The sequence below is a fragment of the Acipenser ruthenus genome, chromosome 2 (assembly GCF_902713425.1).
Source record: "Acipenser ruthenus chromosome 2, fAciRut3.2 maternal haplotype, whole genome shotgun sequence".
Taxonomy (NCBI): Eukaryota; Metazoa; Chordata; class Actinopteri; order Acipenseriformes; family Acipenseridae; genus Acipenser; species Acipenser ruthenus.
This window is the reverse complement of record NC_081190.1, coordinates 28,674,637-28,690,180: the sequence shown is the minus strand read 5'-3', so window position 1 is coordinate 28,690,180 and position 15,544 is coordinate 28,674,637. Positions and strand designations below refer to the sequence as shown.

Sequence of the window (15,544 nt, the reverse complement as noted above, 5' to 3'; positions counted from 1 at the left end):
CCAGAGTCTCAACCAGCTCCACATAGTTTTCGGCCTTGTGATTGCCCAGGAAGCACCAAACCACTGCGACAAAGCTGTTCCAAGCCGCTTTCTCCTTACTAGTGAGCTTCTTGGGGAATTCATTGCACTCCAGGATTTTCTTTATCTGTGGTCCAACGAAGACACCGGCTTTGACCTTTGCCTCAGACAGCTTAGGGAAGAAGTCTTGAAGGTACTTGAAGGCTGCCGACTCCTTATCTAGAGCTCTGACAAATTGTTTCATAAGGCCCAATTTGATGTGCAGTGGTGGCATCAGCACCTTCCGGGGGTCCACTAGTGGCTCCCACTTGACGTTGTTCCTCCCCACAGAGAACTCGGTCCGCTGTGGCCAGTCCCGCCTGTGGAAGTGAGTGCGCCTTGGTGTCCCTGCTGTCCCAAAGGCAAAGATAGCAGGGAAACTTGGTAAAACCCCCTTGGTGACCCATCAGGAATGCCACCATTTTGAAGTCTCCTATGACCTTGATGCCATCTCAGAAAAATGCAGATATGTATCCACTTAGGCAGCTGGAACTAAACTGAACTGGTGGGCTTAAGGCCCGTGTATTTATACTACTATTTATATTACTGGAAAGTTCTAGAAGTTACTCCAAGTTTACTCAGCACTGAATCTATCTGGAATGTTCTGGAAAATAGGTAAATTTCAAAATATCGCTGTCCTGGTCACAAAAGCAAAGTTTGTGGGGAATAATAGCCATTTTCTATACTTTTGAGGCATAAGCAATTAGGAAATAACACTTACTACCCAGGAACACAAAAAAAAAAAAAATTGTTACACAGTGTAATACTTCAATACGTAAAAGTAACAAAACAATCACTGGCAGTCTCGTGGTTCAGGTACAGAAAAGGGTCGTTTTTACCGGGGTCCAATAATCCAGTCCACTAATCAGGGTCCAATTCCGTTCCAACGTCGTTGCCAAGTAATCCTTTGTTTGTTTTGTTTATCTTCTCTTTCTTTCTCTCTCGTTCGCTCTATGCCCACCGTCCTCCACGTCTTTTCTCCTCCCCAACACACAGACGCAGATTGCTGGTCAGAGCGTATTTTATACCGGTGCGCTGATTCGGGGCACCTGTTCCTTGTTAAGCTCGTTAAAGTTGGATACAAATGATAAGAAAAGCAATTTGGTATTTAAAGCCATTCTTTTTCCACAGTAACTGATCTTGTATGGAGGTGTTTGGAGCATGTTTTAAAATATTACTGAAGCATTCTGTTTGAAAGATGTCTTTTAACTGATTCCTTTTGACAGAAAAAAAATAATAAAAATACATGAAGGAACGTCTCAAGGCTAATCCAAGGTGAAGGTTGTTCAAGTGTGAGTTTTTGACTGGTTGGATGTTGATAAAATAGTTACCATCCAAGTACTAAAAGTTGTTCTTTTTTATTTGAATGTAATAAATAGATTTGCATATTTAAAAAAATGAATAAAGGATACTACTGTACTGCCACTGTTCTATACCAGCAACCAATATAAAGTACCCCTACTTTATATCCACATCTTTTGACAAATTCCAACTGCAGACTATAAATCACACACAACAATATCAACTGTTATACAAGTTTCTATTGTCAGTTTATGCTCCTGCAGTCCATATGGTCTGGTTTAAAATGTTATAAAACCATATCAGTAAACAGTTACACGATTTGCTAGCTATATACAGTATATATCTTTATTTCAGTGTCCAAGTAAAAACCAAAACCTGGCCCACAGCTGAGCACTGCTAAAATCAACATGTCTTTTTCTCTAGTTGTTTTCTAATGGTAAGTAAATGTCAAACAGTGTGAATCAGCAGTATAAATATAAGAGATTTACTCAGGCCTGGCTGAGTCAGTCACAAAGAATGCGGATACAGATGTCTGAGTCTTAAAGCTGCGCTTGGCATCTATGGCTTGGTTTTATACCGCCCTATCATAAAAATTGCTGAAAACAATTCCCACCATTTTGTTCCTGCTCTAGTGGGAGTTTTGAAGATGAAACAGAAGAATATTCTGTCTGCTGAAGTGAAATGTATAGGGACATTGTTTATTGTAATACTAGAGCTTTTGTAATGTCTGACATATTTAGCTTTTTGTAGTACTTATTAAAAAAAAAATCTGAATTAGAAAAGTAAATCTGAAATATGCAGAACACTTTGCACATTTATATTGTACATTCACTAAATACAGTAGAAAAATAAAACAGATTCAATATTTAAGAAGTTCTGTCAGTTTTTTTAAGCTGTTCAAGATAAAGTCGATCGTCGTACTTATCTGGGTGAGTGCTTGCAGGACTGTGGCAATGTGCCCCGCCCGTGTGTATTTTGTGTTATATGTTGCGTGTGGTGTGTTAATGTTGGTGTATATATATTGGTGCACTGGATATAATGTGGGATAGTTAGCACGAGTGTTGTTAAAATATGTAGTTGTATTTAGGCACGGGGATTGCACAATCACTCCACGTGCAGATATAGTATGTAATAGTATGTGGGCACGGGGATTGTAAAAATTAGTTCACATGCTGGGATTCAAGTGAATAATTAGTAATTGAATCCCGGCACAACCGTATATATAGATGCATGTTTCACTCACTCGGGTTGTGTGTTCGAAAGTGGAGAACGGGAGAGAAAAAGAGAAAAATAATAATTAAGTACCTGTTTGTGTAGCGTTCGTCCGTTTGTTTGTCTGTGTATTTGTTTTGGCCACCGTGATGTTTTGGTTTGTTTTGTTTTGTTCAACCTTTTTATTTTTAATAAACCGGCACAAGCAAGCGCCTTCACCATTTCACCTCGCAGTACTGTGTGTTTCTTCCGGGTCTGACGTCACCCCTACAAGCCAGCTTGTGACAAGGACACATACTGTTTTTTACGTTTTTCTTCTATGGTTGTTTTGATGTCGCAATGTCTCTTTCCATGAAAGCTTGTTACTCTTATAACATGAGAACAACTTGTTGGATATGACTTTTCACTTTAACAACAAACGTGTGTTTCTCTGAACAAAAAACAAAGAATCCCCTATAATTACAAAGTTAATTCACCAACATATTGGTTTGAGACACAATCATTGGCAAGTTAAGACCACCAGTAAGGTGTGTAAGGCAGCCAAGTACAGCAATTGTTTTGCAGTGCTAATCCACTGCAGTCAATGGTACTTATGGCTGCATAACAACTGCAAGAAATATGGATTTGAAAAGCCAATTCAGTTACAAAACATAAAACTGTATACTTTTCACTGTGAAAATAGTGTCTAAAAGGTAACAAGGTCAAACATGCATTGCAACAATATTACAAAACCCTCAATCATCTATTTCACATTTAAAACCGTGATCATATTGTTGATGAAATTGTGGAAGGGACAGTGCATGTTGAATCAGACCCCAATGGCTTGAAAAGGTAAGTCAAGTCTTTTGTTTCACAGAAGAATAATCATGGTGCTCATGTCTTTACAGTGGGCAGGAGTAGCTTTGTTTCCAAACTTAGTAACTACCATTTTAGGTGAATAAATATGTATTTCAAGTAAAACATTTTAATGGCAACCAAATTTATACAGTATACAATGACACTTCCAAGAACATTTCATAATGAACACGTTATTGTGTTTAAGCCTTGCGTTTAAGATGTTCCTGAAGTAGCTTCAGAGTTCTGTGAGCTTTGTAGTCCATTAGTCCATAACTGTTTAGTCTGTGTTCAGCCCCAGCAAGCATAGCAGAAATTCCATTTAGTAAATTTCCATGTGTCATCTGTGAAAAACAAACCAAAAAAAAAAATTACCTTAAAAAAAAAGAATCCCTGTGGAAAGGCACATGTAATCAATTGGCTTGTAAACATCAAGTCAAATGGATACAGTATGTGAAAAAGCATGCATTCGTTGATGTGGCTTGAGACTAAAACAATGCAAGCAGGGAATTATTATTTTTTTGGATTATTTTTTACTGGACAAAACCTGTAATGGAACTTTATTGAGAGACCCATAGAAAATATGAAGCTATTGTCTCAAAGTGTTACTTTAGGTCCATCATACAGAACCAAAAAAGTCCCATGACCACAAAGTGGCATCTACAGTATACTAGGTCCCAGGTTAAATGAAGATACCATTCGATTTAGATTTTGCCCAAGGGGTTTACATAACACTAACAATATCAAGTTAGCATCTCCAACGGTCTATGTGATATTAGCAGTTGAAGTACAATAATAATGAATAGGTTTCATGAATTTAAAACATGCAACAGCCAAAATGATAATAAAATCAAATCAAATTTCCTTTGTGTCGTACATGGTGCATGACTGTCAAGTGTCAAAGCTCGTGCTTACCAGATGGACAGCGTCTTTTGCAATTACTTGTCCACCAGCAGAGAAGAGCAAGAAGTTCAGAAAGAGCTGATTAAACATATATTTTGAGCCACTTTCTTCTGAGTTTGCTTCAGCAAGGTCTAAAGACGTCTGAAGATGTGAGAGAGAGAGCGTTGTACTGCTGAAGAGCACCTTCAGATGATCACAGACTTTTCTTGCAACTGCCTGCCGGGAATTGAACAGGATTAAAAAGAACGTTTACATGAGCTCAGTGCAGTCTGATTTGATTCACCCTTGCTAAGCGAACCCCTGAGTAAAAGAAACACTTTTGTTTAAAACACTATTGCGCTTGTCTGGACAGAATGAATAGCATATGGGTAGAATGGAAATTTCTTTGGACCATGGTCTCTAAAAGTGAGCTGCCCGGGGCACAGAGCCAGGATTTGTCTTTTTATAATGAGAGGAAATAAAAAAATCCCAGAGACAGAGGCGGTCATATTTGCACTGTGGGAAAAGGAACAGAAAATTTCTTCAAGCAAAGACCGCTCAGACACAGATCAATACACTCCCATTGCAGTGCAATGCGACCTTAAGTGATGAACCACTCTGATAACAAATCCCTTTGCGGATCTCTTTTTCAACATCAGAACTCAAAGATGTCGAGACGTGACTATAAATACTCCATGGAGAATAATCAAATTATAAGATATTGGTATACTAAACTGTATGTGGTTGTGCAGTTAACTTAACCAACATCTGCACTTAATGGATAAACAGACTAAATATCAGTTAATGAGCTAAGATCAGTGATATAAAAACATAATTGTAAGCAGCATGCATTCAAAGTGGACTAATTTCTGTGTTTAAAGCTACTTATTTCCCATAGAAAACCAGTTGAAATGTGTGTTATAATGTCATTTGTGTAGTCATTATTAATGTACTTCTGTAATTTGTAATATGTAATTCTTTAGTAAATTACTTATGGTTTGAGTTAGATTTCTGTCTAGAGAGAAAAAAAAAAAATCCCAATGGTTGTACTAGCCTGTCTGTAACGTCTTTTATGCAGTAGGGGCCAGTTGAACAATTTGGCTTTTAATGAGCAGTTTCTTTTCAAATATCACCAACAGCGTTTGAGAGTTTCCTAACTGTATTTTTTCTTTAAAAAATAAAGTACAATTATGGGTTTAGTTCTAATTTAACATTGAAACTGTGGTAGTATTGTATATGCCACTGATTAGATCAATTGAACACAATGCTTTTTTATTTTCATTTTATTTTTATTTTGAGAAAAAAATAAGCAGACAGACAGCATGATAGTATTAGCCAGTCAGGTTCTGTATATCAAAAACAATCATGTTTAAAAACAAAAGAATAGTAACTGAGATGGTGGCCTTCATCGGACTTTCCTTAATAGGGGACAAAAAGTTTATGATTCATATTCTGTCCCAACTGATCACAACCATCCACCACATAAACCTACCAGTAATTTGGTCCTCTGCTGGTTTTCGTTGTTTGGATGATGGTAAAACGCCAAAAGCCAGAGTAGGGCCTCTGAGGTTTCTGCTTTTGATGCAATTAGCTGTTGTGCAGCAATATCCACCCAGTCTCCACAATGGACAAGCAAGAACCAGTTCTCAAAGAGGCCTCGTTGAGATCTGGAACAAAATCAAACACACTGCATTTTATCATTGAAATAATTGCATTTACAGTTTCTACACAACCTTAAAATACAAATCTTCCCGTCCGTTTCCTTTCTTTGTGCCAAGGATTTTAAATAAATAATTGAACAGCCTCTTTCCACTCATTTGCAATCATTGCAATTATTGTATTTAGACACAGCTGCGCTAGTTCCTGGTTGATGCTGATAAACATTCGAGTTATTTAGTTTCACCATTAAATCCTTAAAATTCACTTCTGCAACTCCGGCAGCTGTTCATTATATTAATTTGGAGTCCTTTCCATAAACTAATACAGTTTCCCACCATTAGCATCTGTGAAAGAATGTACACCATATTGAGTTGGAATCTGTATATAACTTAAGTGAAGCAGCTTTGTTAATAAGAGAAGTAAAAGGTAGCCACTGGGCAGCCATTTTTTCTTTAAGGAAATATAAACTAAATGGATGGTTTTACTGACAGGGTATAAATAAACCCTGAAGTGCCTGACTTGTGATTTCATTAACAAACAAAAGTTGCCCACATATTGCAGTCTCCTGCACTTACCTGCACTTTGGGTAAAGAAAAAAAGGCAGGGAGTACAAAGTGTGCTCGGAAATGTCTGAAGCCTCAGCAAATCCTTGGTTTCAAAACCAAATGAAAAAAAAAAAAATCCTATAACTGGCCCAAAATCTCATTTGAACTAAGCAGAGTTTGTGAATAAAACACCATAAGAGATGATTTAAAGAGCTGGAACGTGTAGCCTGGACAGAGAACTGAAGATGGACAGAATTTCACTGCAGAAACTGAGATTTTTTTTTCTTCTCTTGGTATACTATTCCTAATTCAGCTCTAATTGTAAAAATTGATTCATTGCTGCAATGTGCAGACAAAGAAAGTGTTTCCCAATGCCAATCTGCTTTCACATAAGCAACCACCACAGCTGTGACATATTCTGTGGTCAAAGATAAAACTTGATGCCACAGCAACATTATGTATTAACTTCCCATGAAAACGAATCTTTATTATACTAAGAACAGTCACAATTTCTGTCTATACTAAGGTCTTAAACCGCAGCCTCAAGTGGTCTGTTAAACCGGGAACAATTTTGTTTTTACTGCTACAAAAGAGGAAATGCTTGAAGCAGAGGACTGGTATCAAGGACACAGCCACAGGGTTACTAACCCCACTGTACAACGGTGTAAAAACTATGGGAGCAGAGTAAATGTTTTGCTAAAAAGCTGAGGAATTTGGCGCAACTCCCAAGAAGCTGCCATCGAGTGACATAATTTCTTTGATGTGACAGTTTTGAAGACGATATGGTAAAAACTTAAAATAAAAATAAAAACACTAGACATTACTGCTGTTTGCACTGGTTACTACTTTTGTTTTAAATGAATACATACATGTAACTGTGTAGCCTAATTGTGTAGTCAAGTGTACATTTTCATTATTATTGAACGCTTTGCAGCATACAGAAACTTATGTTAGTTTAAATAACAAATTTACTGTACTGTGCTTACTTTTCTTACTACACAGCTGAATGAGGGCTTTTGTCCGAAATGTCCTGAAATTATTATTTATTTATTTTTTAAAATTATTTAAACCTTTTGTGTACATCCAAAAAAGCATGTATATATGTAAAATTATTTATGTTGGCTGGAGCGAGAATCAATTGCAAGCACACACATTTTAGGATTACTCCGCAATGCACATCTATTACATTCTAGTGCGTAGTGTTGTGTGCGCACATACAGCTCCAGAGCCTAGAACAAGTGTAAACATGTGGCCTAATTGTTAAGAATCTTTTAATCTAATTAGCTGTATGGTGGCTCAGGTCAGAGTTGCAATTGTAAATGCACTCTGTGTGACCTTAACTGTTTTGAAAATACCCCTTTGCAGAAGTGAAATATCACAGGTCAAGGGATATACAATAAAATAATAATGTGAAACAGGCATAATAAGAAAAAGTTTGATTATGGTATAATATTTTATAAAGCAAGAGGTCACTTACCCTCCATTATCTTTGTCCTCTACTGCCACTTTTAATGTCTCAACAATACACAGTAAATGTTGAGGCCACACCTGTGAGGGCACATCTGTGGGAGAGAGAGACACATAGGTAAGTCATTTCCAAACCCCTACAGTACTAATAAAATGAAGAAGCACAGAGGGCACTTAAGTAAGGTACTGTACTCAGTGTTACAACTAAATACAACCAATACTTACTGAGGCAAATACAATTGTATAAATTATACTCCACCCCCAAAGCCACTTAATTGTATACATATACTGTACACACAATGTGTTTTTCATAATTTACACAGTTCTATAAATTAAATAATAATAATAATAATAATAATAATAATAATAATAATAATAATAATAATCTACAGAGAGTACTAGAGAAAGTGAATGCCTATGTTAAGCTACCACAAAATTATACCACGCTGCATTTTGGAAGGATCTAAATAAGCCAACCTGATCTTCTTTCTACTGTTCCCATTGGATGCACTTTCCAGTTGGTTTGCAAAACTGTTAATCCAAATTTGCACCATGCCCACAAAAATGTGAATTATAAAATGCGATGTACTGAAAGCTATCAGTTGGCAGTGAGAGCTGTATGATGTAGGGTTAGTATTGTTAGTTAATGTTATTGGTAAGGCTGTATTTTTGTAAAGTTTACCCCTTGTTGTGTAAAATGTGAAAATTCCCATTTCTGAAAGAAATATACATATTTTTTTCATCACTTAAATAAAATACAGCAAACATTTGCCTGATTGATGCCCTGCACTGTATTTAGGAACCTGGCAGCCGGTTTAGTTTGCTTCCAGGTAAATAACTGAACACACTGCACAGAGCTGCACGATGTCTTCAACAAAAAAATAAAACACCAGCTGCATCAAAGATCAGAAATATTTTTGTTAAATCGCTCTGTCCAGTACAAGAAGGGGACATGTCACATGTCTTATTATTTTTACATTTATTTATCATTCCAATGGTGAAAATAGAATGTTTTAAAAGGTGGAAATAAAAAAATACTGTTTTTCTGGTAAGCATTTACATATTTAGGAACATTTGTCGTATAATAACTATCATGAAATATCTATCAAATACGTGAAATAAGCCATTTTATACAGTCAAAAAAAACCCAAAGCCCTAGTTATTGGACTTAAACAGAAAATGAAAATGACATGTTTATTTATTTACCGTGTCAAAAGCTCAGAATTAAAAAAAGAATTGCGTCCATCGTACATTAAAACATGCTAAATTAGCACACAAATCACATATGTGGATTGAACCAGTGAAAAACAAAGTACCAGAGGGATGCTTTAGAAGTGCCATCAATAGAGGTTGTGGATTGTGAGGAAAGAAAGCCTTCAAGGGAGGTTTATCCTGAAAAAAAGAAGAATGAAGAATGATCAGAAGCAGAAGTAAAGATAACTAGTCAACCAATTATTGTAATTACTGTGTAGTTTAATGGGCCATTGACAGAACATAAAGGACGCTACATTCATAAACAGTTCACTACAGTATTCAGGCCCCTAAATGGCTCCTTAAAATGCTTTTACTATTGAAGCCAGTTGGGAGTAGAAAGCTAATTATTCAATTATTCAAATATACTGTAAAATGCTGGTGTGCTTCTTCGCATGGCAACAGGCTTCCCAAAAAAACACTGAATCCAAATATATTACCATCCCACATTAACATAAAAGCTACATTTTCAAAGAAGCGGTGTCCCAGATTTAATGGAATAGGATATGTGGATGGGGAGGAGAAATATCATGCACATATTTTCCCAAGAACAGCTAATCTATCCTCATAATATATTCCTATTTTCAGACATCCATGGGGATAGATGAGCTGTTTCATCAAGGACAAAACCAGGCACATTTCCACCAGTTGTTTATATGTGTAAATATGTTAAATGTGTAGTTATCTTTCAAAATGTGCATTTCTGCACCACCTACTGTACCTGTGCTTCCCCAAAAAGCAGTGCCTGAATGAAGCTCCGAGTAAACATCTGCATGAGTGTCTGTACTAAAAGATATCCATCAGACTCCAGCAGTATGTTCCTGTGCACGAAGAGGTTACAATTAGACAGGTTAGACACAGAATTCATAATGCAATCAAAACACCAAAAAAAAAAAAAAAGAAAGACCACCTCTCAAGTCTCAAAACAGTCTACTATTTAAATACTGTAGCCGCTTTTTAATTAAGACAACGTGCAGGTTTGACTTAAGATATTTAATAAACTTAAGTGTGCTTATAAGTGAATCAGGAAAGGGAACTGTTATAAAAGTATACCGGACAATGCAATCACTTCTCAGTGGTTCCTCGGTTTCAAGCAGCAGGATATGTATTATTTATTTATCTATTTATTCATTTTAAAATCACATTTACTAGCTGCTATTCTGTTATTTGTTTGTTTTATTTCACCTCGGCTGTCAAACTTGGGGAAGGCCCTATCTGATATACAGTATAGGGGTTGATTTTATTGAATGAATTAAGCAGTGGTGCATCTAATATCTTCTTTAAATATACACCCCACTGGGAAATACATTTCTGATACTGTTTAGATTATTCAAATAGACCCCAATAGTGGGTACATAAAGAAGATATGCTGCTAAACAAACTGGACAATGTGTGTATAACATTGTGGAGATGCTTAACTGTCAAACAGTGAAAAGACAAACATTGCATTCACTCACATTTTCACATTACACACACTGGTATGCATTTGTTTTCAGTGATTTATTAAAAGAAAAAACATCAAAGGCCATGTCACTTTCAGTAACTCCACCGCAATTGGGAATCTCAGTTCAAATAGATCAAAAAACCTCATTAGCCTTAAAAGGCACCTACCGTATACTATCTAATTATAATGACAGAAATCAAAAGTCTGTGCAGGCTACTCCTTTTCATAGGATGATGATTTAATCTTGTTGCCCATAGCAGACAGTAAACAGATGTTCTTTTAAAAGTAGGTGGATATTTGGACAGGTCCTCTTGTAGAAATCACTTAGTGCACATCCATATAACACCCCATATTAAATCCTACTTCAAGAAGCCTCATACCTCATTGTCTTTTTCAGTGAACAGGAGCAGTCGATTATCCAGACATTCATACAGTAAGAATGCAGTTTGATTTTGTAGCAGTTTCTGCTTTAAAGTTATAATACCTTTGATTCTTAAGCGACAAATTCAAATGAACCATTGTTTTTTTTTTCTTTTGGTTTTGTTGAGGTGGGGCTTTCAGCACAACATTTGAATGGAGTAAGAGGAGCTGTACAGGTCCACATATGACAAGTAGAGCAAAGTTGTGTTTTAATTGCCCTTGCCTTTTAATCAGCTGTGCCAAAGAAAATCTCTGCAAAGCAAGGAAAAGGGTCCAAGAAAATATAGCCTACAGTAAATAGCAACACAGCCACTACTCAAGGAATTTCTTGTAACTGATTAAAAACTATAAGATGTTGATTCTTAAAGTTTTTAGGTTCAGCTCTTTATTTAACCAATTCGCATTTTTTAAATAGTTTAACCATTCTATATGTTACTATATTTATTGTACTCTTATATATATAAGGGGATGGATATATACTGATATGATAATATGGAACAGGGAAACGATACGAAGCTTATACTATATTTACAACCTGAAAGTTACATTGTGTACTTGTTGATATACCACACAAATGATGAGAAGTACAGAGGTTATAAGCCCATAAAGTACTTCCTAAAGGTTCAAGTATCCTGCAAAGGAGATTTATCTGAACCCCGCCTTCGAGCCACTGGCGACAAACAAACTGAAGTCTTTAGTGTGAGAATACCGGTATTTCTAGTTTGCTACTATCTGTAAAATAAATTGAACATAATTATATGTTGTAGAAATGCCACCTCACTATGCAGTATGTGGTAAAACTACTAGTGATGTCATTGAGAATTCCTGTTCCTTATGGTTTAATTTTGTTAAATCAACGTGTCCTGGCTATTAAATCCAGTTCATGCATTTGCAGTTTAGACTTTGAACATCCTGTCTTTCGTGAACTCAAACACAAAACTGCATCTTCTTGACTCGTTCATTCTTTAACCATTATGAATAATAGTTAATAGACCTATTTTTGAATGGCAGGCTAATCTACATTAAAATTATTGGATTGGATATGTATGTGCAGTACCACATGCAACTCACAGTAGAAAGGACGGCATCTGATGACAGGAAGGATCACAACGTTTCCACAAATTTGTCAACAAGAGATACATTTTTTTTTTTAAAAAAGCAAAGAAACTTAGACACCCACAAATAAATTGATTCCAAACCTATTCCAGAAAAAAAAAAAAAAAAACTAAATAAAAATCAGAAAAAAGCTAAATAAATAAATAAATAAATAAATAAATAAATACATATATAAAACAAAGGCCATACCTGTGGTCATAAAAACTGTGATGAAATATAGGCTACTACACATTCTATAGCGAAACAGTTAACAGGTTACCAGTACATCTGAACACTTTTGCGGGATAATTTGACCCTCAATAAGTACTGTATGGGCTTATTTCCTTTAGTGTGGTATATCAACTTGTACAAAATATAACTTTCATGATGTAAATATAAGCTTCTCACATTGTTTCCCCATTCTTTCAAACCAGAATATGACACCAAACAATGGATAATAACGTATAAGGAGTTGTATTGATTGATGTCACTAGCTTCAGCGTCTTTAGGGGTCCACTGTGCTTCCAGTTGTGTCATACTGTGCTAAATTAAGCAGGAGACTGCAGTAGAAATCCGTTTTCTCTCTGTTCAGTTCAATGTACCTACTTAAAGAGCTTTTGTGAACCAGATTCTCATTTTATACATTTTTGTAAAGTACATTGCTTAAAAGGGAAAACATTTTCCTTTACAGAGTAAACACAACGTGTAGATGATTAATAGCACAGATGCCCACAGTTCCAGTATGTAATTCATTAAAGACCACACATATTTGATCTAGGCAAGGCAAAATCTGAAGTTGCACCACACTGAACAACTGCCCTTTACTCATTTAATATCATACTTCAATGCATACTGTATATATTGTAGTTACTTACCTAAAAATAGTGTCTACTATCATAAAAATGTGAGGGTGGCGGGCTGAAGCTTTGGGCTGAAACAAAGATGGGAAAAAAAGGCAATTATGTTGCACATTAACTAAGCTTAACATTCTTTTTTTTAAATCTATTTTGCAGACACTGCACACATAACTCCAGTAAGATGTTAAAATAAACCATTAAAAAAGCAACAGAAAAAAAATGAAGCATGTAAACTCAAGCACTTATTTTCAGCCTCTGCTCAGCTACTGCAAAAAAAACGCATAACATACAATACAAATATCCATCAAACTTTTGTTTTATCTATAGTAATTATTCATTCAAAACCCACTCCTGCTGAAACTCTGATTAAGGAGTGATAGATATTAAATGTAATTGCTCTCAAAGTCGCTAAGCAGCCCATAAAATATCATTTTTATGCCACAGAACCAGAGCCAAAATAAACTTTACTCAATTACTGCAAGGCTTGAAAAAGAAAATATTGAAGTGCCGAAAACAATTTTCAAATCACATGTATTCATGCAGATTACCATATGCAGTTTCAGTGCAAAGGTTTGTGCTTCATCGTGCTGTGGGGCACCTCCACATGGTAAGAGCCCATATCGACATAAGCAAGCTGACCCCAAAAAACAGGAAATAGTATTTTGGGAGGAACTCAGGTAAAGATCCAGAGGTTTTTTTTTTTTTGTGCAGGGGGGGAGGGGGGGGGGGGGGGATTTTCTCTCACAACAGCAAGTTTACATACCCTGCCATGGCTGTAAATACAAAGTTATAGCTCTTACCATGATAGCCTACATCTGCCACATGGCCAGGTACCTTAAAGAATGAGCTCCAATGAGACAATATACCTCAATATACCCACATATATTTTAGATTCTATTCTTAAGACTGCATCCTCATCAAGGGATAATAAACCATAATATAGAATTTGCAGGCATGCCGCTTCATAAAGCAGTTTCTCAAGTTTCAAAAAGTAAATATGACACACACACACAGTACTCCTATATAAACAGTTTGTAATGACATCTAGTGTCCTTTTCCATTCATTGCAAGTTTAAAAATTCTCTTTCGGTCTCCTGTACTTCATTTGTCAGTGCCCGTTTCATTTTTTTTTTTTGTATTAACTTAAATCACAGTCTAGAAAGACATTTGCATCCACACTGACTGATAACCGTCCTGAACAACTGTAATAAGTGTATGCTTAATTCTGCATTTTGTAATCTACAATTAGTATTTTCTAAATTCCAATCCTTCTGATAAATGCTAACATGTGAACAATGGCTCTCGATAGGAATGCAAGTTTATTATTGTGGAAACAGATGTATCTCTTCCCTGACAAACACTTTGGAGTGAATTAATTATAATTAAAAATGGATCTGAGATTTCCTTTTACCCACTTGGTCAATATGAGTTCTCTAATCGCTCGTAAAAGGACCTTGAAATGAATGTTATCCTTCAAACTATATTTAACCTATGTTCCAAATCAATCAAATCAAATTTAATTAACATTTTTCTTCTTGATGAAAGAAAATCTCTGTTCCAGTACACACGCTCTGAATGTAGACCAGTGGTTCTCAATCTGTGGTCTGCCGGCTCCCTTCAGGTGGTCCGTGGAAAGGTTACATAATTACGGAAAGGAAGCGTCAGCATAGTTTACAGATCCTATTGCAAACCCTTAAAATATCTCCAAGTTCAAAAACAAAGGTATAAACTCTCTGTCACTCGTTGGAGTGTCTAAAATGTATTCTTTACTAGGGAGTTTTTGTGTATTGTGGTCACGTGCACTCAACATAGCAGCTTGTAAAGTAAGGGATAACACACGACAGGGCATGCATTGTGTTCATTAACATACAGCTGTAGTTGGGTTGGAGGCACGGAAGCTAACCATTTTTTTTTATTTTTTTATTTTAGCCTCCATGCTGGTCTCAATCGCTCCGTAAACAGTGCTGACATAAACCACAATGTTAGCCTTGTTAGTGACCAAGCATTTAAAAATGCCAATCATGTATTTTTGTTGATAATGAAAAGATACAGAAAAGGAGGCAAAGACAAAGTTCACTATCCACGCATTACTACCATTGACCCGCAGAAACCAACAATACAAAAATACATTATTGGCATTTTTAAATACTTGGTCACTAATAGGCTATCATTGCGGTTTATATCAGCACTGTTTATGGAGCGATTGAGACCAGCACAGAGGCTAATATAACAAAACCGAGTACTCTTGACCAGCCGAATTACGCTGAAGCATAGAATTATCGTAACAGACTGCTTACATTTTCAAGACATTTCTTTATGTTTCATCAAATCAATAAAAACCAGCTACCCAACATTTTTAGTTTTCTTCGATTTCATGAAGTTGTTGACTTGTTAAATCTTTGTGTCTCCTGGATCTGCTTCTGTAATTCTAGCCATTCTATTGTCATGCCTCCGAAAAGATCAAATGTGACGAATGGAATCTCATTTTTAAAAACTTTAAAAGACACTTATTTGTTTTC

General features: G+C 36.0%; 1 protein-coding gene across 5 annotated transcripts in view; it reads right to left on the bottom strand.

The window, feature by feature from the left end:
• Positions 1–3,476: 3,476 nt before the first annotated feature.
• LOC117411685 (Fanconi anemia group C protein) overlaps positions 3,477–15,544 on the bottom strand; it is a 38,421-nt gene continuing 26,353 nt past the window's right edge. For 4 of the 5 annotated variants that reach the window (XM_058993202.1, XM_058993206.1, XM_034019361.3 and 1 more), the window contains exons 9-15: positions 13,044–13,099; positions 9,931–10,030; positions 9,275–9,350; positions 7,969–8,053; positions 5,780–5,954; positions 4,321–4,524; positions 3,477–3,749 (exon numbers count right to left, since the gene is read on the bottom strand). In XM_058993202.1, the coding sequence (XP_058849185.1) occupies positions 3,609–3,749; positions 4,321–4,524; positions 5,780–5,954; positions 7,969–8,053; positions 9,275–9,350; positions 9,931–10,030; positions 13,044–13,099 (837 nt within the window). In that variant the 3' untranslated portion in view covers positions 3,477–3,608. The remainder of the gene's footprint in view (positions 3,750–4,320; positions 4,525–5,779; positions 5,955–7,968; positions 8,054–9,274; positions 9,351–9,930; positions 10,031–13,043; positions 13,100–15,544) is intronic. The other variant, XM_058993212.1, reaches the window with a different exon arrangement.